Genomic DNA, 25,025 nt, shown 5'->3' with positions numbered 1-25,025 from the left:
TGTAGCAAATGCTACAATTGTAAGAATTGTGGCTCTATTGTTCTTTGAAGTTGAACATCTTGTTATGGGAGAACCTGGGAATAAGACACATTTTGGATATCCAAAGAATTAATGTACCTCTATCATCCCATTATTTTTAGAATTTGGGTGTAAACCTTACACCAATTCATAACTTAAAGGAGCATTCAACATATATTTTGTTTGTCAAACTCTCAGAAAAATTCTGGTTATGTAACCAGGCACACTTTCTCAATACAACAGAAGTATCTGTATTTCAAAAAATTGTGTCTGCATCTTCCAGAAAAATTCTCAAAGCACATTTTGAAACCTGAGTCACACAAGAAACAATCTTAGTCATATGACACCATGTATTTCCTCATAGCTTTTTTAGGAAATTATTCACTAGCTAAAGGGGTTTGATCTGAATTTTTACAGACTTCTTCTAAAGACTGATAACAGAGGAGGAACAGCCAAAACGTTTGGAATCTCATGCTCAGTAAGATCACATACACTGGTAATCTCTGTCGCAGCTCCAGATTGCTTCCACTCAAATACATCTATAAATCTAACTGGCATCTGTGGACAGGTGAATGCCTGTTTGGGTTTTTGATATAGTTCACCTTCTGAAGAATCAGACTGGATGGAGTCAGATTATACACTACTGTCTACATGGTAGATTGCATCAAAATCCGCAGCCACAGGCAGATCTTTAGAGAAGGTAGCTCCATAGCCATTCTGAATTAGCAGATTAGGTGAATGTAAAACACTCTTAGCTAAGGAAACCATGGCATCCCTATACAAGGTAATACCCTGATTGGCTGCAATGTGCTGAAGCTTCTGCTTCTTATTACTGTGAGGTATACTAGTGGACAAAACATATGGAGACAGAATATTATGCCTGCCAAGGGGGCTCTTATCCCACAAAGAGTTTGGGTCTCCCAAACCTGAATCAGGAACTGGAACAACCCTGTAGGATGCATTTGACCTCCATGCCATACAGGCCATATCAGGATACATCAAGTCAGGAGAAAAACACCATCCAGAATAATACACAGATACTATTAAGAGCTAACTAAAAGTAGCAATAAGTGCAATTCACTTGTCCAAATAGTGTGAAAAATCAAATATATGCCCTTAACCCAAAAAGAAACATTTTATAACAACAGAAATAAGCATTTACTTAGAGATTCCCGTGTCAGGCATGAAAACTCTCCACAGAAAATGAAAACAAAATAATTTGTGGTAAAATCAAGATTCAATAATAAAAACGGTTATAGTAGTGTCAATTCAGTAGTAAATATCATACAATGAAGAAAAAAAGAAAAAAAAATGCAGTATTTTTTCTGTCAGAACTTCACAATGAAGCAGATAAACAATAGAAACAACAAGCTCGATTAAAGTTCCCCATACATGAGGGGCAGTTTGTAATGTTCAACTGACACAACAGCACTTCAATTTCTCAGTCAAAACAACACTTTAGAATAGCCACATGCCAGCTGAAAACAGTATTAAGCATACAAACAACATAGTAGTAGTAAGTTAGAATTCCCAGAGGAATTTACAGTAACCATTTGAAATGTTGAGAGCCACTAGAGCAAGCACTGAAATACAGAACCCGAATGGCTGAAAGATTGCACCTACATATACTAAGTTTGAGATACCATTTCTTGGAATATTCCCTTTTATTCAAGGTATGGTGATCTCAGAGTTGGTATATATAAGTTTGGGAGGTGTGGGGCTTGCCCACATTGGGGGGGGGGTGCAGGGGGTAAGCCCCCCCCCCACAAAAAGAAGTTTAAAGGAGTAGACTGGCTTTCGAGAATTTCTCTTCTATGCTTTCAGTCTTCTTTTTTTTTGGCTTGTCAGCATTTCAGTAGGGAGCCAGACTTTACAGCAGTAGTAAATAGCCAGTATATAAAATAAAAACATTGACACACATACATTTAAGTAAAACAGAAAGAAATCAGTAGCATATAATAAGAATGAGGAGGGCAAACAGATCTTATTGCGTATGGAAGCTGTAATCCACCAAATGCAGGCTGCTGAGTAAATTCAGCTCTGTGATTCCTACATCTGGCTCTAAAAGACAGAACAACTGACTTCCTGTGACAAGGGTTAGGCTTCCGCTGATGGAAGGCACTAAGCTGATCCCCTGTCACAGGGCATCAGAGGAGGGAATTCTGAGCTCTGGCAAACTGCCAATTTGGGTTTGTGCATAGAGCCCTTATGCCACTTAAGGCACTTTAAACAATGAACATCTTGACATACAGCATAACAAGAAACTGCTTATTATTTACTCTTTGTTAATTCTTTAGCAAGTGGCACATATAATGAGACCCTAACAATCTGCTTGCTTATTTCTGAAAATTTTGAGCATGGCAATTTTCACTTTCAAAACATTATGAGCTAGGATTATCTGAGTCCTTCTTTCTAGATATTTTAGAAAGTTAGTGGGTGATGGGCAATCTGATATTTTTATTGGCAGTTGTAGGGTTTAAAACCTTATGCTAATGGCTGTTTATCACATATTTTTGACAGTAAAAATGGGATTAAAACTCCATACCATACTACTGCTGGTTCATCACATACATTTTGGTAGCAGCAGTGGGATATTGTATATAGGACATACTATGTAAAATATGTTTTTTACAAAAAAGTGTGTGAACCCTTGCAGCTGCAGTATACATATATTGTAGTATATCTTGCACAGACATTATTTTATTTTTATTCACTGTAATTAGGGAAATGAGCAGAAATGAGTTTTGGGGAGCATGGAAAATGACTGTGTCACAGATGACTAATGAGTGGAAAACAAAGGGATTTTTTATGCTAGCATGTCCACGGTAGACATGATAGCAACCTTGATTACAGCTAAAACACAGTTCTTTGAAACTAGATAAAGCCTGGTAGTGGCTGTAAGTGTAATGCATGTGGCAAAACAACTCTGTCCATCCCCAAAAACTTTTCAAAATTCATCCTGAGTTAAGGATATAAAACTAGCAATAAAAATGCCTTTAGCGTTTTGCAGAAGAGAGAGAGAGGCAGAAGCTTCTGAAAGGGAAAAGCAAAGCTTTCCATCAAAGGTACATGTGTTGCTGGAGTGACAAATTCACTCTATGTATCAAGGTCAGTTCCATGGTATTTCAAGTAAGGGAGGACTATGACAGTTTTATTTGGATATTTAAATGTATACAACATCAACAACAAATAGACCAGGGTAAACAGGCAAGGTTTTTTTTTTTGCCCCTTCTCATGGGAAATGCAGTATGTATACTGTATCTAAAATGTCAGATTTGGACTGCATAGGTTATTGTAAAGTGAAAAATGTTCTGTTTAAGTGTTTAAACTTACTCCCAAACCTTATAGGAAAAAGTGTAGAGAACATTAAAAATAAATAAATAAAATAAACAACATGCTGTATGTGATCTCATTGCAAAAGTAAGCTCTTACTTAAATAGATGAGTAAGTGGATGTCAAAGTGCTACTTTTGAAACACTGGGAGACCTTAGATTAAGAAAACAATAACTCAGTACTTTCACAGAGAGCATGGAAATCTGGTTAACAGATACGAAGTGCAAATCTGCTGACAAAATGGCCAAAAAAGGCGACTTTTACCTAGATAGTGTGGCTCAAATGCACAAAAAAAGGTATACCTAATACTACACATGGGCATAAAGGAAATCATCGGGGCAGTTCAAACCTTTATTGTAGGTATCACAGGTGAAGAGTTAAATCACTGGCTTGTATCTACATCAAGGTTTTGGAGTAAAATGTTTCCAGTACAATCATGTAGGGATATTACACACCAAATGTCCACAGTGATAAGGTGGAGAATAAATGCCACATAAGCAAGAGAACAGAGGTAGCACTTCAGAAGAGGCTGTTTATCTTAAAACTGCAGCTGTTCAAAATTATCACAAGATCCTGTATCCCATCCTGGTAGAAAGTAAATAAATCATGGATAAAAGGGATATTGCATTAGGCATAACTACTTTTTAAACTGTGCCTTTTTGAATTGTATAGTAATACCACATTAAACTCTAATACATTAACAATTCCAAATACTGTATAAGACCATTAAGCACCCCAGCTCATAATACACACACAGTAAAACATATTTCAGTATCTTCATGCTACCATCTTATAACAAGAGAGATCAGCCACTCAACATGAAACATTATTCAGTAGATTTAAAAATATTACACATTTTCAGCCATCCTTCTTGTGTGACCAATTTGGTTCTGGCAGCTTTATAATAAAACAAAACACTCTATGTTGATTTATATAAGCCAGTTGCCCTTTTCATTCTAATTTGAGATGCTTTTTTTTTAAAGCTACGACTATGGTTCCTCTCATCCAACCTGACTGTCCACAACAACCAACTGTTCATAGGCCCCTGCCAATACACTGTCCTCAACCATTCTCAGAGCTTTGCCTGATAAATGTATGTCCTCCTACAACGCCAAAATGTATGCAGTGCTCCTGCCTCTCTTTCTCTGTATCTGAGGCACCTACTAAAGTTAACTGTCTACTTTCTCTTTACCTTCCTTGGTGATTGATACCAAATGAAAAGCAACATTATTTAGTGATCCATAAGGCTAGTCCATTTTCCCATCTTGTGCACACTGTTCCACACTATTTCCCATTTTGACTGCTCATACTTTTACTTCCTCCTTTTCTTCCCACTGCTTATGCACTCCCTCTTAATAATGCATCTCTCATCTTATCCCAAGAACTTATCTTCCCTATCTTAGTTCCTTTTCACTGCACCCAAGGCAAAATCTGTTCCTTTTCCTCTATCTAGCTTCAGCCTTCTCCTTTACTGCCTTCTTCTAAAACCATCCAATTACCCTTGCTGCTATGAATTCTCACTGCAACCCTGCCATTGTCTTCTTCTTCCTACCATCTTCATGACTTACCATGAATTGCTCTCATTTAGCTATCAGGCATAACTATTGATAAGACTACAGCTGTTAGAGAAGAACATTACTTACTCAAGCAAATCACCCTACTTAGGGACACAGGAGGGGCACATTCCAATCCTACTTAGGGAAACAGGAGGGGCACATTCCAGTCCTACTTAGGGACACAGGAGGGGCACATTCCAGTCCTACTTAGGGACACAGGAGGGGCACATTCCAATTGCTATTGGTTATGAGTCAACTAGAATAAAAAGGAGGGCAGGGGGATAAGCAGGTGGTTGTGCTTAACAAAAATCCAAGTAGATGGTCCAATAAGTACTGACTCAGATGAAGCAATATCTTGTGAATTTGCAATTCCATGCAGCCAGGCATATATACAATCATGTGGGGAAAGTAAGAGAGGAGAGCCCAGACCGGTTCCCACACTTCCAACAGGGGCTGGTGTTATCCTTAGTTCAGGAAAAGAGTCAGGGAATCAGAGGACACTTAAACATGAATGTACTGGGATTAGTCTGGCAGGAGATATTTCATGAAGGATTAGTTGGAAGCAATAAACATCTTTGGCTCAGTTATCAGAAAAATGCTAGCCCTTTATGAGAAGGGGAACTGTGAAAGATCACAAAGATGAAAATGAGGCAAGCACAGCTCTCAGATCATAACTTAAAGAATTTGGGGGATATAAAAAAGGAGGCAAGGCAGCTGGCTTTCAAAGACATTTGGAGCCTGTGTATTGGGACAAGGATTTACAACACAAAAATAGAAAACTGAAGGAGTCCTGTGGTAATATATCAGTTTGTAGCCCAACAAGTTTCATATTGGAAACTTCCAGCCATAATCCCATGGCATTTCTTCTCAAACTATCTGGACATGAGCATAAAAAGGAGACATATGCTGATTTTTTTTGTTGGAGAGGCTTTGCAAAAAATGTGAAATGGTAATGCAAAACTTGTAAGTAGCATCAAAAGGTTGGTAGGATAACAAATAAAAGCAGTGAGTACCATATAGTTACAGAAACCCAATAAAAATAAAAAGGGCAAATTTCCCTCTCAGGAAAATAACTATTGAGTAAAAAGTGTCTAAGATGTCATCAAAAATGCAGTGACTTTCAGAACAAGAAATTAGGTGACTGTAACTTGAAATACATGTTTTCCCCAACATTTCTAACCTAAGATACAGTAAGCTTAGAAAATATAACTGATTTTGAGAAGAGAAATGCATGGGACGTGAACTAACCAGTAATAAATTTGTACTGCATTAAACACATGTAAATAGCTCTTTAAAAGATAAAAATAAAGTATATTACATTGTAATTTCCTATTTAGAAACATATACAGTTTAAAGGAGGTATGTGAAATCATATATATGTAGGCATTGTACATTTCCTACTGTAGAAATGAACTGCAGTTGGAAAATGAAATCATTCTGATTCTTGACTATACAAAAATCTGAAGTGCTTAACACCCAATGCATCTTAAAACGTGTTGCAGGAAGTCATACAATAATATTTTAGATATAAAGTAACTTGTGATCCATTCACAGTCAAAGGTATATGACTGTGGGAACAAGAAAGCATTTTATACAATTCACCTCAAAGCCATAGGAAATCATGTACACACATACACATACACACACACACACACACACACACACACACACACACACACACACACACACACACACATTTATTTATTTATCAATAAAGTCTGACTTGGAACAAAGCCAATTTTCAGTGCGGGCCTGGGGAGAAATGCTCCAGATGCATATATCAAAGGAGAGAGCCAATTCAAGTAAAATATTGCTTTATCGGTCAGGCAGTCAGTTGCTGGGTTTTCCTGTTAGAAGACACACACAGAGACAGATCTACTACATTTGCAGACTGTACGAATTAAAGGAAGATGGAAGAACTGGAATGAATGTCTTTATCTTTTTAATTGCACAGATCTGCGCTGAACAAGTGCCAAACATCTCAGTTGTGGTGCCATTATTTACTTGGAATAAAGGACATAAAATATTACTTTTAAAAAGTAAATACAAAAGTAGAAATCTTGCACAAGGAACAATCCAAAGTTCTGAATAGACAGGTGACATACAGCAAAACACTCCATCAAGCCAACACTGTCATGTCTCAGCTGATTTTTTAACAACCCTAAGAACAGCCAATGCTATTCACAGAGTTTAGTTGACAATTGGGGAATAGAAGTAATTTTTACAGTTTATCTTCTGTATCAAACACACAATATTATACATATATATATATATATATATATATATATATATACACACACACACACACACACACACACACACACACACACACACACACACACACACACACACACAGGAGTTACCAATCCATCTATCTCTTGTCTTTGAGAAGTGATAAGGAATTGGAGTACACACAGAGACAAAAAAATTCATGCAAATATAGGAAGGACATGCATATTCCACACTGAAAATACCCCAGCTAAGAATCAAACTAGGGAGATGTGGCTGTTTGATTGTAGTGCTTCTGTCTGTGTCACTATTCCACCTACAGCAAATGCTATACAGTAGCAAATCTAGACCATAACTGCTTTTAGCTGAAGATACACTATGCATTTATTATCTACAGTTTTCAAGATCAAAACAGAATTTCCAGATTATGCATAATAAATAAAGGATCTGTATGAAACTGTAAGACACTTTAATGAAGATGGAATAGGCTAAGTTTGAGGCTAAAAAGCTACCCAAGCCAAAGACAATCACAAGGCATTTTTAGTTACGTTCGTAATGTCCAAAGCACAATGCAGCGATGTGCTGAGCTGATTGTGAATGATGTTACCTATGCTAAGACTGAAGATAAGGCTAACCTACTGGCCAATAAATTTTGCTCTAACAACTCTTCTTTACCCTCTATCTGGCCCTTGGGATATACCTGAAATTAGTGCACCTCCATCTATTACACAAGACCAAGTCCTAAAAGTGCTATCAAAAGTAAAAGTACTTCATTGATGTGTCTTGACAATATTCCGGGATGCATCTAAAATAGCAGAAAGTCTGATTTAGCCAAACCTCTAACAACACTGTTCAACCTCAGCCTCCATACAGGTTTTATACTACATGAATGGAGAACAGCTACCATTATTTCCCTGCAAAAGGGAGGACCTTCCACAGACCAATACTTATAATGGAATTAATCAAATGGGACATAGGAAACTTTCAAATGATAGAACTGTCTTAGTTTGGATTCATCAAGGGCAGGTCATGCTTACTCGACTTGGTGGATTTTTTTTTAAAAGGTCACCAAAGCAAAAGATGAAGAAAAAAATGGTACACACCACATACCTCAACCTGGCCAAAGTGTTTGACACAATTACCCACTCAGGCATAGTAGAAAGACTAAATACACTGGACATAAACCACTATCTCACACACCAGATTGCCAGCTGGCTCATAGATTGGACGCAAGTAATCAAAATAGAGGAAGTTACCTCCTCAAAGTGATCAGTCACCACTTGAGTCCCGTAAGGTTCTGTGCTGTGGCCTCTCCTGTTTGGCATCTACTTTTTTGAAGTAAAAGTCAAAATCCAAAGGACTCTGGTTGAGTAAGTGTGAAGATGACTGCAAGCTAGGAGCCATCATTGAATCCCCAAATGACTTAGCCATCCTATAGGAAGGTTTGTCTCAAATAACGAATTAGTATCAAAATCACCGTCTGAAACGAAATGCCAAAAAATGCACTACTGTATCTTCTGTGAAGTCATCTACCCCAGGAACCTGCGGCATTGATAATACGAGCTCACCTAGTTGCTTGGGATTTCAGAACTTATATGGACAGTGACCTAACTTTTGACCAACACATGTCTATTGTTGTAAGAAATTCCTTCTACACAGCACAGCATATAAACAATGGGATTATGTCTAGATCTTGGGATATCATTGCCTCCCTTTACTCAGCTCTTATTAGGCCAATCACTGAATAGAATTTCCCCTTTAGCATGTATCTGTCCAGACACATACAATAACTGGAATGTCCACATATATACCTTACTTAGCCTAAACAATATGTTCTATATGGAACAACCCAAAGCCCTGTCACCAGACTCGGTATCCTAGAGACTGCTGAGAGGTGACCTGTTTCTGGCTTTCAAGTTATCCTCCCACCTATTACTAATGGATTTTCTGCACATCATCAAGTCAAATGGAATCAGAAATACTTAGTTTAGGGATCTAAACCACTTCCACAACATCAACAGTATGGTTTAGAGGTACAGGTGTATTTTAGTGAGGATACCACTGCTATGGAACAGACTTTTAATCCACATAAAATGGAGTTCATCCTTTTCCATTTTCAAGCCAACTTAAATCAATGGATGGAAACCAGAAAATGTACCCCTGGACTGCCCCTTGTACTGCTAATGGACAGATGCAGCTCCTAAATGCTTTATCCCACCCATGGGTCCCCTCAAATTATCTACTGTATGATGTCACTTATTCTCATTAGGGGTAATATATAATTATCGACACGGGATGGGTAAGGCCAATCTATTACCAAGTGGGACAGGTTATTTTGTGCACAAAAATGTAAATTGGCTAGGTTTAAATGGCCCACAATGGCAACTAGCCTAGTACTTACCTACGGACCTATGAACAATGAATTATATTGATAGAATTGTGCTAGAATATGTCCAGCTTTATGTAGTACTCCAAGGCTAAACTTACTTAATATTCCATTTGTATTTTGACTACCAGCTTTAGTATTCTCATCACTAATGATGGATGCAATATAATTTTCTGATGTTATTTTAAGAATTTGCTGCTGGCCATCGTAACAGTGGTCATCCTCCTCCCTCTTCAGAATTGGCAGTTGGAGTGTAAAATTGTATTCCTATAATGTTGAATGGCTTGCCTTATAATCTGATTGAGATCATTGTATCAGTTTTGTGGTTATAAACAAGCCCTGTTTTTTACACTTTTTTATAAACAATGAAGTCTACTCCATTTCTACTGCTTGATTCTTTCTCAAACAGAAAACCTAATCTTTGCCTGATATAAACTGAGCCATTCTAGTTCATTTTACTTCAGTAATTCTCAGTGCTTATTCTTGTCATCTCATCCTTAACTATGTCATGTTTACCTTGATCCATAGTTTCTATATTTGAGTTTCCAAAGGTTTTAAGTTCTTTTCAACATCAGAATTTCATTTCATCTCTGAGTACCTTATCCTTTTTGCTTTAATCCATCCGTGATATAACCTCTAGCACTACACGTACTTGTCCTCTGCTCTTCCACAGAACTATGTTGAATACCTCTCAGCCTGAAAGTTTCTTCTTCCAAAGTCATTTCAACATGTCTCTAGTCGCTTTTGTTCATAGACTTTTCTTGTCAAAAATACTTAAGTGGGTTACATATAACTTCTCCACTGGGGAAGCCATTACTACCACTGAAATATTGAAAGACTGGAATATTTTATTGGTAAATAGTAATTTGTGTTCTTGGATTGGCAAAGTAGTTTGGCTGGTGACAGCACAACATAAACTGGTGAAGAAGGTGCTGGTACTGAAGAATCATTATTTACCTCACTTTGGAAAATAATGTGTACAAGCATGCACATGTGTGTCCATGTGGGTGTGTCTGCAAGATAAGTTTAGGCAGTTTTCAATTGCTGGTGGCTGGTCAGACTGGACTGAAAGGCACTGGGCTAAATCTATGTTAGGTGCCATCCTGAAAAGCAACTGATATAACTCAGATCTGCAGCTATACAGTGCAACACTTATTTTGATATAACAGGTTTTGGCTATTACTTAAGGCAGAAGTGTATATTTACTGTGTCCTCTTTAGACTGATCACCTTTGCATGTTATATGAAGTTCCCCCAGCACCCTGGTCAAATTTCCACTAGTTATTATGACTACCACCTCAGATCTCCCCTGAAAAAGAGGACACTGGCTTACTGAAACTAACCTGGACAAAAAAATAAATGAATGAATGAATAAACAATAAATAAATAAAATATCCAGGTCTCCAGCTGAGTGTGTCCTGACATGACACTACTTTGACTCTTGACCACCTGTTTGCAAGGAGGTTGCCCTCCTGCATCTCCTAATATGGGGAAAATGCCCCCCCCCCACTCTCCTGACCTATACGCATTCTATTTCCAAGGTTATATTTACTGTGAGAAAAGAAGAGCTGCATTTCCCTCCCTTTCGAGTTGATGCTATCTAGGAGGTAGCATGTACAGAGACCATGTGTATGGTGCGTATGTGGAGCAGGGGGCAGAATCCTCACTGTCTGCAAAAATACTTTAAAAAGTGTTTTTATTTTATTTATATTGCTGGTCAGTTGGAGTGGCATGCTATGATAAAGTGGTCTATACATTGAACTTCAGCAAGTTCAACGGTGGTGATGTCAAGTAGATCTTTTTTTTTTTAATTCACGACACATGTCCTGAATGACATATTGACAGTGGATGATAACATTCAGACATACTGTGCAGGACTGGCACATCTCATTATATCCATTAATGATGAATATAAGTTAAAAAACAGACACTGAAATAGCAAAGAAGCACAGTAAATATAGGTATACAATCCTTATTCAGTATCCAATCTATTCAAATGCATAAAAATGACACACCAGAGAAACATCTGCTCAAAATATCCTGAGAATACATTAATTTAATACCATTTGTAAACATTTTATATATAATAGATCTCCTGCAAGTATTTGTGTGCTTCTAGCTCATGACACACTTGGTCAAAGCAACTTGCTTTAAATGGCAAATGCCCTAATTCTTACTAGCCATATCCCACTTAATTTCCTTGATCTCTTACCACCTGACCATTCTGAAGTGCAAAGCCCTATATGATTCTTAGCTCTAACCACAAAATTCCCACCTGGACCTTAATCCTAAAAATAGTACTATCCATCCTGATCCCTAACCCTAAGCCTGTGATCACTCCCTAAACCTACAACTCCACTTCCCCTTCCTAAACTTGAAGCTCCCTTTGCTCCCTTAACCTAAAAGTTAACTCCTGCTTTCTAACCTTAAAACTCCTCTCCTGCTTCATAACCCTAAAACTCCCTGAACACGCAACTCCTGTCCTGCAATATTAACCTAAAATCCCCAGTCACTTACTTACTCTGAACTAACTTCCCTTTTGCTAACCCCAAAACTATCTCCACCCTAAACCAAAATCACCCTACTAATTGCTGCCTAAGGCCCTATCCCAGCACCTCCCATATCCTATCAGTGGATGCAGCACTTACCATGCTTGAATTTAGCTACTGTGTTAAGGTGACATGCAGTCAAGATACCAAGTCGAGCATGAGAGGCAGTTAATGTGAGCTAGGTCCCTGGCTTTGAGACAGTGATCTTACACACACACACACACACACACACACACACACACACACACACACACCTACATCTATCTGCATATATCTACATCTATCTATCTATATATGTACACACACAGCTATATATAGATAGGTATGTGTGTGTGTGTGTGTGTATACATACACACATGCACAGATAGATAGATAGATAGATAGATAGATAGATAGATAGATAGATAGACAGATAGACAGAGAATATATGTATATGGGGTCTATATCAGTCCGTTGAAATGGCTGAATATCGAATACCAGATGTTAGAAGTGTAAAGTTTGAACACTGATTATCGCGAAGCCACAGAACACTGAATTCTTTCCCAGGGAAAGAATTCGGTGGGCCATTTCTGTGGCTTCATGATTAACAGGACTGTGGTGGGAAGTTACGGGTCGGGTTCAGGTAAGTGTGCGATTGTGTGGACGTTAGGATTAGGGTGCGGGTTAGGTGAGTTAGGGTTAGGGCACAGGTGAGGTGGGTGTGCGTTAGTGAAAGTCTTTAGGGTTAGGGCGTGATAGGTGAGTTAGGGTTAGGACACGGGTCAGGTGAGTGTGTGATAGTGACGGACCTTAGGGTTAGGGTTTGGGTTAAGGTAAGTGGATAGGTAGTAGTGTATGTACAGTTTAGTGTAGGATTAGATGTAGGGTTTTGAGTGTATGTGTATTGATTGATGTTCTTTTTGGTGTGCTTGAGTTGTGTGTGTGTTTGTTGGAACAGCGATTTTTTTTCCCTGGGAAAAAAAATCACTGTTCTAAGACTTCGATGCTTGTGCAGTTCGTGGTTTGAAGTTCGAACATATGGTATTCGAATTTTAGACATTTTGATGAACTGATATAGACCCTGTATATGCACATGTCATGCTATATAAAAGTGAACAAAGTTAGCGAACTACAACAGGAGAAGATATTTCCCTATGATATGAGCTAGTCCCCACAGATTCCATTTGCCTGTTACTGTATTTTTCTTTAGTTTGTTTTATTTTCTTGAGTTACTGTTTTACATCCATTTAAAACAGAAATGTTGTTAAATAGCTTGCTTATATTATTTGTTGAACAGGATTTTATGTGGTTTACACAGAGTCATATAAATAGGCCATTTTTTGTGCTTTTTTACTTTAATATTGAAGTAGGTTCAGACTTTTTAAGGTGTCGCATACATTACCTTGTATTTGTTTTGCAGAATAATAAGGAGAATGTTAATATTTGTTAGTTTAGGAAGATATATGTTATTCAGATTACTTCTGCAGGATCAGGTACATTTTGCTAGCAGTGCTGCTTTCTGACTGGTCACTAAGTAATCTATTTAGCAATAATTCATGACTGGGTGTTGGTAAGACAGAATCTATCAGCAGTTGGTATGGCTTGATGTTGATGGCGAAACCCAATTGATGAAAACAAAGCCAACTGTGGTTAAATCCTGCTTTACTCACACTCGGGAGTGATTGTTCCTCTTATATAACAACATTAGATAAGAAAAAAACTTGACTTTTCTAAATAATGTCATTGTATAAGCAAGCTTTAGTGGTCTTACATCACCTTCTGGTAATCGGGGGCAAGCAATATCTGTTCTATGCATGTCCAAAGTTGTAAATGGCTACATAGTACTTTGCTCTCCCTGCTTTTTTTTTCTTCCTTTTTATTCTTTTTTTATGCTGATTAGGAGTTTTCATTATCCTGGTGCATATATCATTCACCTGAATTATTTAGACTGGTGAAGAAAGTTCATGTTTGACTCATTTTGTTGGTATATTTTTTTCTAAATGATGCAGTTTTCTGACAAACCATTTTGGCTGAAGTGATTAAATAATGGCAGGTATTTCAGAACAGACACACCAGACATTGAGAGCAGTGAAGATTTTTTTTTAATCACGTTATATTAGTCTGCTTTATGCATCAGTTTACTGGCCTGACATTTTTTTTAAAGTTAAAGTTTTTCCTTAGCAGTACAGAGAAAGTGCTTTAACTATTTTCCCTGCCAGGAACACAATTTATAATGAGCACACTGATTGGCTTGTCCAACTGGCTTGCATATTTATGAATGTTAAATTTGTTAGGGGAGGAACTGCAGAAACCATATTTTTAAAGAATAACTCTAATTCATTTTAAAAGTTAAAATTAGAAGTTTTATTTTCTAAGAAATATAAAATATTAAAGTAGTCTGGTTTTGTTTAGTGACTACAAAACACGTGCTCTGTGATTTAGCACTAATGAGAAGTTTTATACAGGAGAGAGGAAAAAAGGAACATTCTGTGAGGTAGGTATTATTTGATTTCAGTAACTTATGCATAAAGGATTGGACTGGCTACTGTTCTACAGTAGTTTAGTGGACTTGTGTCTGTTAAGATATGTTGGATTTACAGTGGACATGCTGATTGTGCTGTCCAGTCACTGTGTATGTTTTTGAATAATAATGACTATTTATTATTTCATTTTTATTTATTTAGTTTTTTTACTGTAGCCAATTGTGTAAACTAATGACAATTTTAATGTCTATGGCATTTATTTTAAAGGAAGTAATTGTTTTTGAGATATTTTGGGAGATAGTGTTTATATTTGGTGCAAACTGTGAGTATAGTTTCTTTTTTCCGCTCTATTTCTCATTCTCTCTCTCCCCTGCTCAATTTTAGCAGCTTAACTGCAGCTTAGAAAAGGCTTAAAAGCAAAATCATTCTAATTTGTTGGGAGTTTATGACATGTACAGATACATTAATAATGATACATAAAGAATGAAAATGAATATCACTCTGAAATGGGATGCATAGATTGATTTCATCTTTATATGTGGATGTATCATAAGCATGAATGTATAGTTATGCTAACAATGTATACTGACAAAAAAAGTATAATAAATATGTTTATCAGCACCAAAACATAGTTATTATTATTTATTATCACCAAATATCACTACTTTATGTGCATCATCAAGCACTTAAAATCAGTAGCTAAAGCACAGTAACAAAGCTCTTTTTGCATTTAAAGAAAACATGTCTTTAATTATATCAGGACCATCTATAATTTTTATTCTATACTTGCAATACTATTTTCATAAACATACATTAAAATAATCCCAATCCACACTTAAATTTGCATTTAAATGTTACAAAACAACTTCTTCCACTTAAACCAAAGCTCTAGGAGTGACATTTAACAAAAGAAAAATAAATAAAATAAAATAAATAAAATGAATAATGGAAATCACAACCATACCCAATCAGTAAGAAAACTACATTACTTGCAAAATGTACATAAAAATTGAAAGATAAACTAACATTAAACCAGATAAAATGTAAAACTAATCAAAACACCTAACAAATGCAAACAATATAAACACAAGTCTCAGTACTCTAGCATAAAAACACTTCAAAACTTGCTGAAATATTACACACACACACACACACACACACACACACACACACACACACACACACACAGACACACACACACGAGTACACCTGCAAAATAACAGAAAACCATTCATTTAAAAGCTATTTCATAAAATTTAACACAAACTATTAGAGCAATAGCTGCACAACTAAGATAATCCCTACACATCACTGAGATGAATGTGAGCAGTAATCTAAACTAATATCAATAATCAAAAAGATGACAGAGAAAATAGAATAAATAAATAAATAAAATAAAATAAAATAAAATGTGTAGGGGTCGAGTTGTGTGCTACAGGCACCACCTATGTAGCTGGATTAGTGAACATCCAAAACTCATTAATTCATAATACATGCATCACACCACAGGCTCCCATATGTTTCACTCATTTCTGTTCATTAACTATACTTTAAATAGTTGTATAAGTACATGAGACACCTTAAGCCGTTTCCTGTTTGCAGGTCTGTCAAGTGTATTACATTTATCTCACCATGCCATACATTAGACTTGCTCTGATAATTAATTAAGAGCCTTGTCTTCATCATTCAGGTACAGTGTTACTTCAGCAGAGACTCAAACCTACCTTTCAACCAATGAACCTTTGAGGCCACCAACCAAACCTCTGACAACGTTCTTAAATCTAGGTGTCAGAATTGCTTGTGTCACATGAAAGGTTCCATTTCTTGGACGTTCACCACGTGTTGCCTCCAAAAACTGAACCAGCTTGGTCACATCTGCTGTATTAGCCCAAGGTGCTGGTATTGTGGCTCCAGGCCAAAGAAATGAGTAGCTATGTGCCAATGGATGATGATAGAAAATAAGAACCTGTTTCAAAAAAAAAAAAAAAAGAGAATCACAAATGGTAAAACAAAAAGGACAGAATCACAAAACAATGAATGACTCATAATAATGAGTCACAAAACACTGCTTACTTCTTTTCCTGTAAAAAGCCTTACTTACTTACTTACTGTCTTAGTAAACAACAGCTACAATACCAAGCTCAAGTGTCATCTTGCTAGCAATACTGTTAATGAAATGTTTTTAGTAAGGTAATGCGTACGGTTAGGGTTGGGGCAGGGCCCAGTAAGTTTAGTGTTAGCACATGTGAGTAAGGTGGTGCTGGGGTGTGAAGCCCTATGCTTTTGATTACAGGAAACAGCTTGTTAACAGCTCAGTGCCTCGAGTGCCAGGCATCTGTAATTCCCCTAAACACATAACAGAGCAACAGATATTGCTTGGACATGCATTTTCTGTACAATAAGAAGTATGAAACTCTAATTACTGGCATTATTAACTGACTGCAAGCCTCAGTCATTTATCAAAAAATGAAGAAGCTAATGAAGGTTTGGCAGCTGGTGCAGAGGATTAGGGTTCCAAGTTATTAATGAGCTGTCTTTTGTAGTCTAACGTATAGGGTTTGACTTTCCATTTCTATTTGCCTGCTGCGTGACTCTTAAGACGTCACTTGGCAGAGGTGCTAATGAGTGATCTGCACTAGTTAACAAATGTGAAACTCTAATGATTGGCACTACTATGAAACTCATAATGACTGGCATTATTAGTTTTCACTGACTTACTTGAAAGTTCAATTTTCCAGTAAGGTAAATTGGACAAATTTCAGGTGAGGCTGCTTGGTCTCATATAAGGTAGCTTAGATCATACATATACACACACACACACACACACACACACACACACACACACACACACACACACACACATGCAATCTCGGTGCTATTCTACTATATGATTGTCGAAAGATTTTACTCTTCTAACATATTCTGGAAGAATCACACCAAGTTCTTGTAAGCAAGTAAAACAGCTTTATTTTACATGCATGGAGACCTGCTACATGATAGTAGTATGCCAGCAGTCTGGTTACTTGTACTTTGAGTTCTCCTTATATAGACCCTCCTGCACGTACATACACGTAGCACACAGAACATTCATTAGAAGTGATAGTTTGATTACTTGTTTTTACCAGCCAGTACCACAGTTATTCTTGCACCATTAACTTTCTTATCAGCAGTTTAAGATTAACTTCTGCATTCCTCAGTGATCAACATTTTCCAGAACATTTCAGTTTGCACGCAGTGAACATTTTTCTGCTTAACCCTTTATATACAGAATACAAAATATGTTGACTTCAGTATTTTTCCACATTTCCCCGCTTACAACATTTTGTATACTGTTTATTTTACACAATCCCAGATACGTTGTATACCTTCTCATAATCAGAGAAATATGCTTTTGTAGCATTGGCAGAGATAACCTTCGATATTATCATTTTGATACATGGTATGCAACAGCAGCCAAGCAGCAAAAATATGATTGCACCAACACATACAGCAATTAAAATGTTCATCAATACAGAACCCCAGTTTACAAACAGGTTTTGGAAAAAGTCAGTCAAGGGGTTTGGACCAGGTTTAGTCAGTTCAGAAACTTGTTGAATTATTTCAAGATGGCTCTGAATCGCATGCTCGTTATCAGGAACGAACGAGCAGCACTCCTCGTGTATGAGAGCGCAAGTACCTCCTTTCGCCGCTAGGGTGAAATTGAGTGCCATACGGTTCTGCAACACTACTGTTCTCATCGCCGTTAATTCGTCCGTCACCAATTCTAGCGCTGAAAATGTCACATTACTCAGAGTCTCTAACAGTTTTGACAGTTTTCTCAGTTCCCAGATGGATTTTACTGTCCCATACGCTGGCAAAATACCAGCCCAAGCAATTACATCATCGCCTAGGTCCATATGTGAGAGTCCTTTGCTGCTGACGTGTGCCAAGTCATGGTGATAAATCCATGACGCATCAATGTTACCTACGGGATTAATAGGTTTATTAAGAGAACGTGCATTTTGTATTTTACTTTGAGGTAATACATTTGCGTGTCTGATAGCTGGTATCAGATATCCCAAAAAACAACTTTCTGACCAGCCATATGGTAACCATTTATATGCTTTCCTACCACAAATAAAATAACAATCATTCGTTTTTATGGTGATATTGGTTGCAAATTCATAACTCCCATTTGGCTTTAGCCCTTAAATAACAGGCCATATACATACAGCATTTTTCAACAAAACTAGTATCATTTACATTGATGTCTTTTTTTATAGCTCCAAACTTGGTTTCACACTGCCCTTCTAGGGTACAATTATGAACTATCGTCAAATTACATTGGCTCAGCCCCACCTTAACTTTTCCAATCTTTTGAAAACACACTGTTCCGTTTTGGCGCCCCAGAAGAGGCAGCACCACCTTGTCTCTCAGTGGTACTTCTGTGGTTTCAAACAACAAATTATTCCAAGTATCATTTGTTCCCAGAGGGGCTGTCCCTAACATTAAGCCACTATGTACAGTAGGTATTACAGTACATACCCAACAATTTGAGACATTCATTGAGGATGCATATGCATATTTAATCGCTTGATATGTATTAAAGTTTGGATGCCAGCTGGTGTGTTTGTCTCTTTTTGAATGGCTAGCTTTATTAAAAAACAAAAATATTAGAATCACAATAGTTATAAACAATAAAATATTGCAATAGAACCATTTTCTCTTATTCTCATTATTGTCCTTCATGGTTACTGCTGTCTGTTTGTTCCTCAGGGGAATTCAATTTTTTATCTAACTTAAAATGTTTTACAATGCGTTAGGTGGATCCATGAGGACCTTTCTTTAATCCGAACTGCCATTGGAGTTGCGATGACTTCCGTGATTTTGTCGTCTCTTGAACCTGAAAAACAATCATTCGTTAAACAGCTGTTAGTATTGGTCAGCATTTTCCTCATGCTATCTCCTCACCCCCCTCACGTTCCGTAGGCAACAAGTTTTGCCACTGCAGGACGTAATAATGTCTCCCATACAACAACTCAAATGGGGTGACTCCTTTTGAGGTGGGAGATGTCCGCATGGAAAGGAGGGCTAGAGGTAGACAGGTAATCCAAGACTGATGTGTCTCGGCCATGAGTTTTCTCAACTTGCCTTTTAGAATGCTGTTATGGCGTTCCACCAACCCTGCTGACTGTGGGTGGTAGGCACAATGGTGTTTCAATTCAATTTGGAAAACTGTAGACAGTTTCTGAATGATCTGATTGACAAAATGCATGCCATTGTCAGAGTAGATGCGTGTAGGAAGTCCAAAGTGCGGGACGATGTGATTGACCAAAATTTTAGCCACTGTTTGAGCATCCGGATGTGTCACCGGAAAGGCCTCAACCCACTTAGTAAATGCATCTAATATCACTAACACAAACTTCTTTAGTTGTGCCGGGGTCAATTCGATGAAGTCCATACATATTGTATGAAAAGGATAGGGGGGTGTTGGAAATGATGCCGGAGCAACTCTGACCCCTCCCCCGTGGTATTTAGCACATACTATGCAGGATAGACAAAAACATTTTGCATATGCAATGAAACCCTTGGTCCAAAAGGTAAGGTGGATAATTCTAACCATAGCTGCAGGGTCCAGATGGGAAGGGCCATGCACAACTAGTACTGCATACCTAAAAAGATTAGTAGGCAAAACATATTTATTATCCGGTCCCACATAGATTCCTTTGTTCTGTCTAACACCATACCTAGTCCAGAGTTGTTTTTCCTGTACTGTGCTAAGTTCCTGCATGACTTGTAAGGTTTGCAAATCAAACTTATCTGTTGGTTGTAATTCTGTAGGTGTGGTTTCAAGTGAAAAGGTACTGGACATAGCTGCCTCTTTGGCTGCTTTGTCTGCTAGGGCATTACCAAGTGATACCGGGTCCTTAGCACGGGTATGAGTAGCGCATTTACAGATGGCCAAATCCCGTGGCCGTTGGACGGCTTGTAGTAATTCAAGGATTAGTTCTTTGTGCATGATGTCTTTCCCCGAGGTTGTAACCATCCCCCTATTTTTCCATTGCTGAGCAAACACACATACCGTAGAGAAGGCATATTGACTATCCGTATAGATAGTGACATTCCTGTCCTCCGAAAGGAGACATGCCCTTGTCACAGCAATCAGTTCCGCTGCTTGAGCGGATAAGTTCCCGGGGAGTGGTCTTGCCTCTATTATCTGAGTTGTAGTAGTAACTGCATACCCTACCTGCGTGCTGCCTGTTTCTGTTTTGCATGCTGACCCATCTACAAACAGTGTCCAGTCCGCATGTAGTAAGGGTTGATCTTTAAGATCCAGTCTTGGTAGAACTTTAGAATGTATGAGATCTAAGCATACATGCGGGATACCGTCTTCAGCAACGGGTAGCAATGTCGCTGGATTTAAGGTAGTGCATCTCTCAATTGTCATGTGTGGCTGTGATAACAGTGTAGTCATACAAGATAAATGTCTGCTAGGTGACAGAAATGTTAACTTGTCCTGCAGAAGGATGACTGCTACAGAGTGCGGGACTTTTAATGTAAGATCATGGAACAATACCAACATGGCAGACGCTTGTACCGCCAAAGCGGCTGCAATTACTGCTTGCACACAGTGTGGTAATGCTCGTACTACTGAGACTAATTTGCTAGAGTAAAATGCTAATGGTCTTAACTTATCTCCATACATTTGCATTAAAACAGATGTCATAAATCCCTGCTTGCAATCTACAGTCTGTATAAAGGTCTTACTGTAATCTGGAAACCCCAATATCGCTGACCCAGCTATCAGTTGCTTGATCCTAGTGAATGCCTGTACTGCCTTGTCTGTCCAGTGCAGCAAATCTTTTGCCGCCATCGGTATTGCAAAAATTAAGTCTGATAGTGGGTGCACTTCTTCGGCATAGTTGGGAATCCAACTATGACAGAAGTTCGTAATGCCTAAAAAGGACATCATTTCTTTTTTTGTAGTTGGCATGGGGGCTTGTAAAATAGCATTCTTTCTACTATCATCTAATCGCCTGCCCTTCCCAGAGATAGTATAACCCAGGTAACGTACTTCTAATTTACAAAATTGTAACTTATTTACCTTATGTCCTTCGTGTGCCAGAAAGTGTAGTAGTCGAATAGTCTCGGACTTACAGAGTTCTTTCGTAGTCGCGGCCAGGAGGATATCATCCACGTACAGCAGTAGGTGGCACCCTTGGGCGGGTTGGAACTGAGCCAAATTGGTGGACATCTCTTGTGAGAAGATGGTCGGACTTTCGCAGTATTCCTGCGATAACCTGGTATAGGTATAACGCTTGCCCATAAACGTAAATGCAAACCAAAATCTACTATCTTCCTGCAAGGGAATAGAGAAAAAGGCATTACTGATATCAATTACAGAAAAGTAGTTATCCGTTGGAAGGATATCGTTCAGCAGAATAGACGGATCCGGGACTATGGGGGCCCGAGGTACCACCGCGGCATTTATTGCCTGTAAGTCTTGTACCATCCTCCATGTCCCATCCGTTTTTTTACTGGAAATAAGGGCGTATTACGGTGAGTCTGTGCACAGAATTAATACTCCAGCTTTCAAAAGTGCTGTGATTACCGGTAAAATGCCCTCCTCTGCCTTTCTGCTCAAGGGATACTGCCGTTTATGAGGTCTAAATTCTGACTTGGGTGTAATCTTTACCTGTCCTGCCGTTCTATTCAGTCCGATATCGTGCTGACCCTGCGACCATAATGAGTTTGGAATCGTCTGCAATTGAGATTCTTCCATGGGGGTAAGGAGACATAGTCATAATGTCCCAGGGATTGTATCGGTTCGTCTTCCCAGAGGTGCACGGTCGGTCTGGCTTGTGTAACCCAGTTAAGTTTTTGAACCTGAACGCCTTTACCTGCCAACTGTTCTGGTGTCCATCCTACCCATTCAGTTATTTTCTTACCCACGAGGTACCATGACATTCCTTCACCCTCCGTGACTGAAATATGTGTGGTTAATTCATTCTTATACAGCAGCTGCATATCCCTTGTAAGGCTACATGTGACTGCAGAATTACCTAGTGTGTCCCAAAAAGGCTATGCAATACTAGTTTGGTGACTTTAAAACTAAGAAATTTCTTTTCGTATTCTAAATCAGGTCCGGCACATCTTCTGTAATACATTGTGCAATGTAATGGATCTGACACCTTCAGATTTGTTATGCCGTATTTGCTTAATGCCAAATTTGTAAGATCCATCACTACACTCTGGGGGCCTGTCTATCAAATCATTACTATACCAGTAACGTAGATCTCCCTGCCCCTCTAATAGCATTGCACTATTTGGTTCAATTCTCCTTGCCACCATCCCAGTGGAGGTTGGGACGGCTGCTATGCCGAACACTTGCATTAAATCTCTTCCTAGTAAATGTACTGGGCAGATTTTTGAAATTATTACTCAGAACCATATGGTTTGGTTCGTCTCTGGGTCAGTAAACCACAGAGGTTTGGACAATGGCTCTTTGTAAATACGACCATTTGCTGCTTTTACAAGCACATATTCATCTGAGGTAACATCGGATGATATGGCAGTACTTCTGACTAACGTTCGTGAAGCCCCTGAGTCACAAAGAAATTCTATGTCTCGGCCCTCAACTTGCAATGTGATCACTGGTTGGGATTCCAATTGCATAGTTGATGCTAGTGCTGTTAGATTTACCATTTGATATTCCTCATTTTCTGCCATTTCCTGTCCCCACCCATCGTCTTCACTTGTACCTACTTCCCCATTCCCACTTTCTTCTTCTTCCTCATACTCTCCATCTACGTCTTTTTGACCGTCATATAGTCATGCGGTACCACCGGAAGCAACCATCGGTTTCTCCGGTCCTCTGCAATCTCTGGCAAAATGTCCCTTCTTACCGCACTTAAAGCATTCCCCCCTCTTTTGCCTACCTTCGAAATCCTCAGAATGACTTACGCCTCCCCGTCCTCGTCCTCTTCCCCTGCCACGCCCTCTTCCGTGGTTTGCGGAACCCTGAACTAACATTAAAGTTCCATCTTCACTAACTGTAAAAGTCTGGGCTTGTTTATCTTTCTTTTCCTTCAGATATTTCTCAGCATGTCTAGCATACTCCATAAGGGGCTGTAGACGCGCTGTCCTGTGTGTGATCATATGTTTTTGTATAAAGTTACCAATGGCTGTCTGGCAGCCCTTTAGGAGTGCATTTTTCAATTGCTGTTCATAGGGCGAGTCATTTTCCTGATTTTCTACCTTAATCAACCCACTATGAGCATCAAAACATTGTGTGAGATGATGTAGGTAATTGTCTACGGTTTCGTCATCTGATTGAACGCATTGATTAATGCAAGTCCAATCTGCCTTGGGCTTCCGATGTTCTTCTATTTTATCTAAGAGAGTCTTTATTCTAGTTCTGCACACTTGGAAGTTTTATTATCTTCCTTTTTAACAAAGTACACATCTCTTTCACTTGAATTACCACACCCTTTTTTCAAATTTTGTTCCCTATGTCTCTTATTTGCTTCCTCCAGCCATTTCTGTGCCTGGGGAAACCCCACCTTCTTTTGATTCCTTGTCTTATTTCCTGCCTGTTTGCACAGTAATCTTACTAGATTTTGACATTCTGACTTATTTAAACATCCACTAAACCCATGATCTTTTTTCCATTTATCTAAATATTTTACGTTCTTTGGGTGTAAATCAAACATAAACTTTTCATCTTCAGATTGTCGTCACCTTTGACGCAACTGGTTCCTGTTCCCATTTCTCTTATGAGAAACTATTCCTGTTCCTGAGATCTCTTGTATATGGAATCTATTCACATATACTCCTTATACTTTGAGAAAATTAAATTTCTCCCTTGACTAGTCCCTTAAAATTTAGACAAAAATTCCAATCAGAAACAACAAAAAATAGCGTTTTTTGCTTACCTTTGTGATTCCTCCGCCCTGTTTCGCTGCCACCTCACGGATTGAATCTGGAAAGAGTGACTGGCCTCTAATTTCAACCTGTTTCAGTTGGAGGTCTTTCATTCGAGGAGAGCCTGATCTCTCTCCACCTGCGCAGGTTTTCAGCCTCTCTTTGTTCGATTCGCGCCGTGCAGGGGCCGCCCTAACGTTGGGCACCAGTTATGTCGAAAGATTTTACTCTTCTAACATATTCTGAAAGAATCACACCAAGTTCTTGTAAGCAAGTAAAACAGCTTTATTTTACATGCATGGAGACCTGCTACATGATAGTAGTATGCCAGCAGTCTGGTTACTTGTACTTTGAGTTCTCCTTATATAGACCCTCCTGCACGTACATACACGTAGCACACAGAACATTCATTAGAAGTGATAGTTTGATTACTTGTTTTTACCAGCCAGTACCACAGTTATTCTTGCACCATTAACTTTCTTATCAGCAGTTTAAGATTAACTTCTGCATTCCTCAGTGATCAACATTTTCCAGAACATTTCAGTTTGCACGCAGTGAACATTTTTCTGCTTAACCCTTTATATACAGAA

General features: G+C 38.4%; 1 protein-coding gene across 1 annotated transcript in view; it reads right to left on the bottom strand.

Annotated features, from left to right (window-relative positions):
- The window catches only part of LOC122802699 (PI-PLC X domain-containing protein 2-like), a 1,085,285-nt gene that overhangs the window by 428,839 nt on the left and 631,421 nt on the right, over window positions 1-25,025 (bottom strand). The window contains exon 3 of the mRNA XM_044072444.1: window positions 16,257-16,498. Within this exon, the coding sequence (XP_043928379.1) occupies window positions 16,257-16,498 (242 nt within the window). The remainder of the gene's footprint in view (window positions 1-16,256; window positions 16,499-25,025) is intronic.

This window comes from Protopterus annectens, chromosome 5.part0, assembly GCF_019279795.1.
Source record: "Protopterus annectens isolate FY-2018-M chromosome 5.part0, PAN1.0, whole genome shotgun sequence".
NCBI classification, from domain to species: Eukaryota; Metazoa; Chordata; order Ceratodontiformes; family Protopteridae; genus Protopterus; species Protopterus annectens.
The sequence above is the reverse complement of the archived record's forward strand: the minus strand, read 5'-3'. Positions and strand labels throughout refer to the sequence as shown.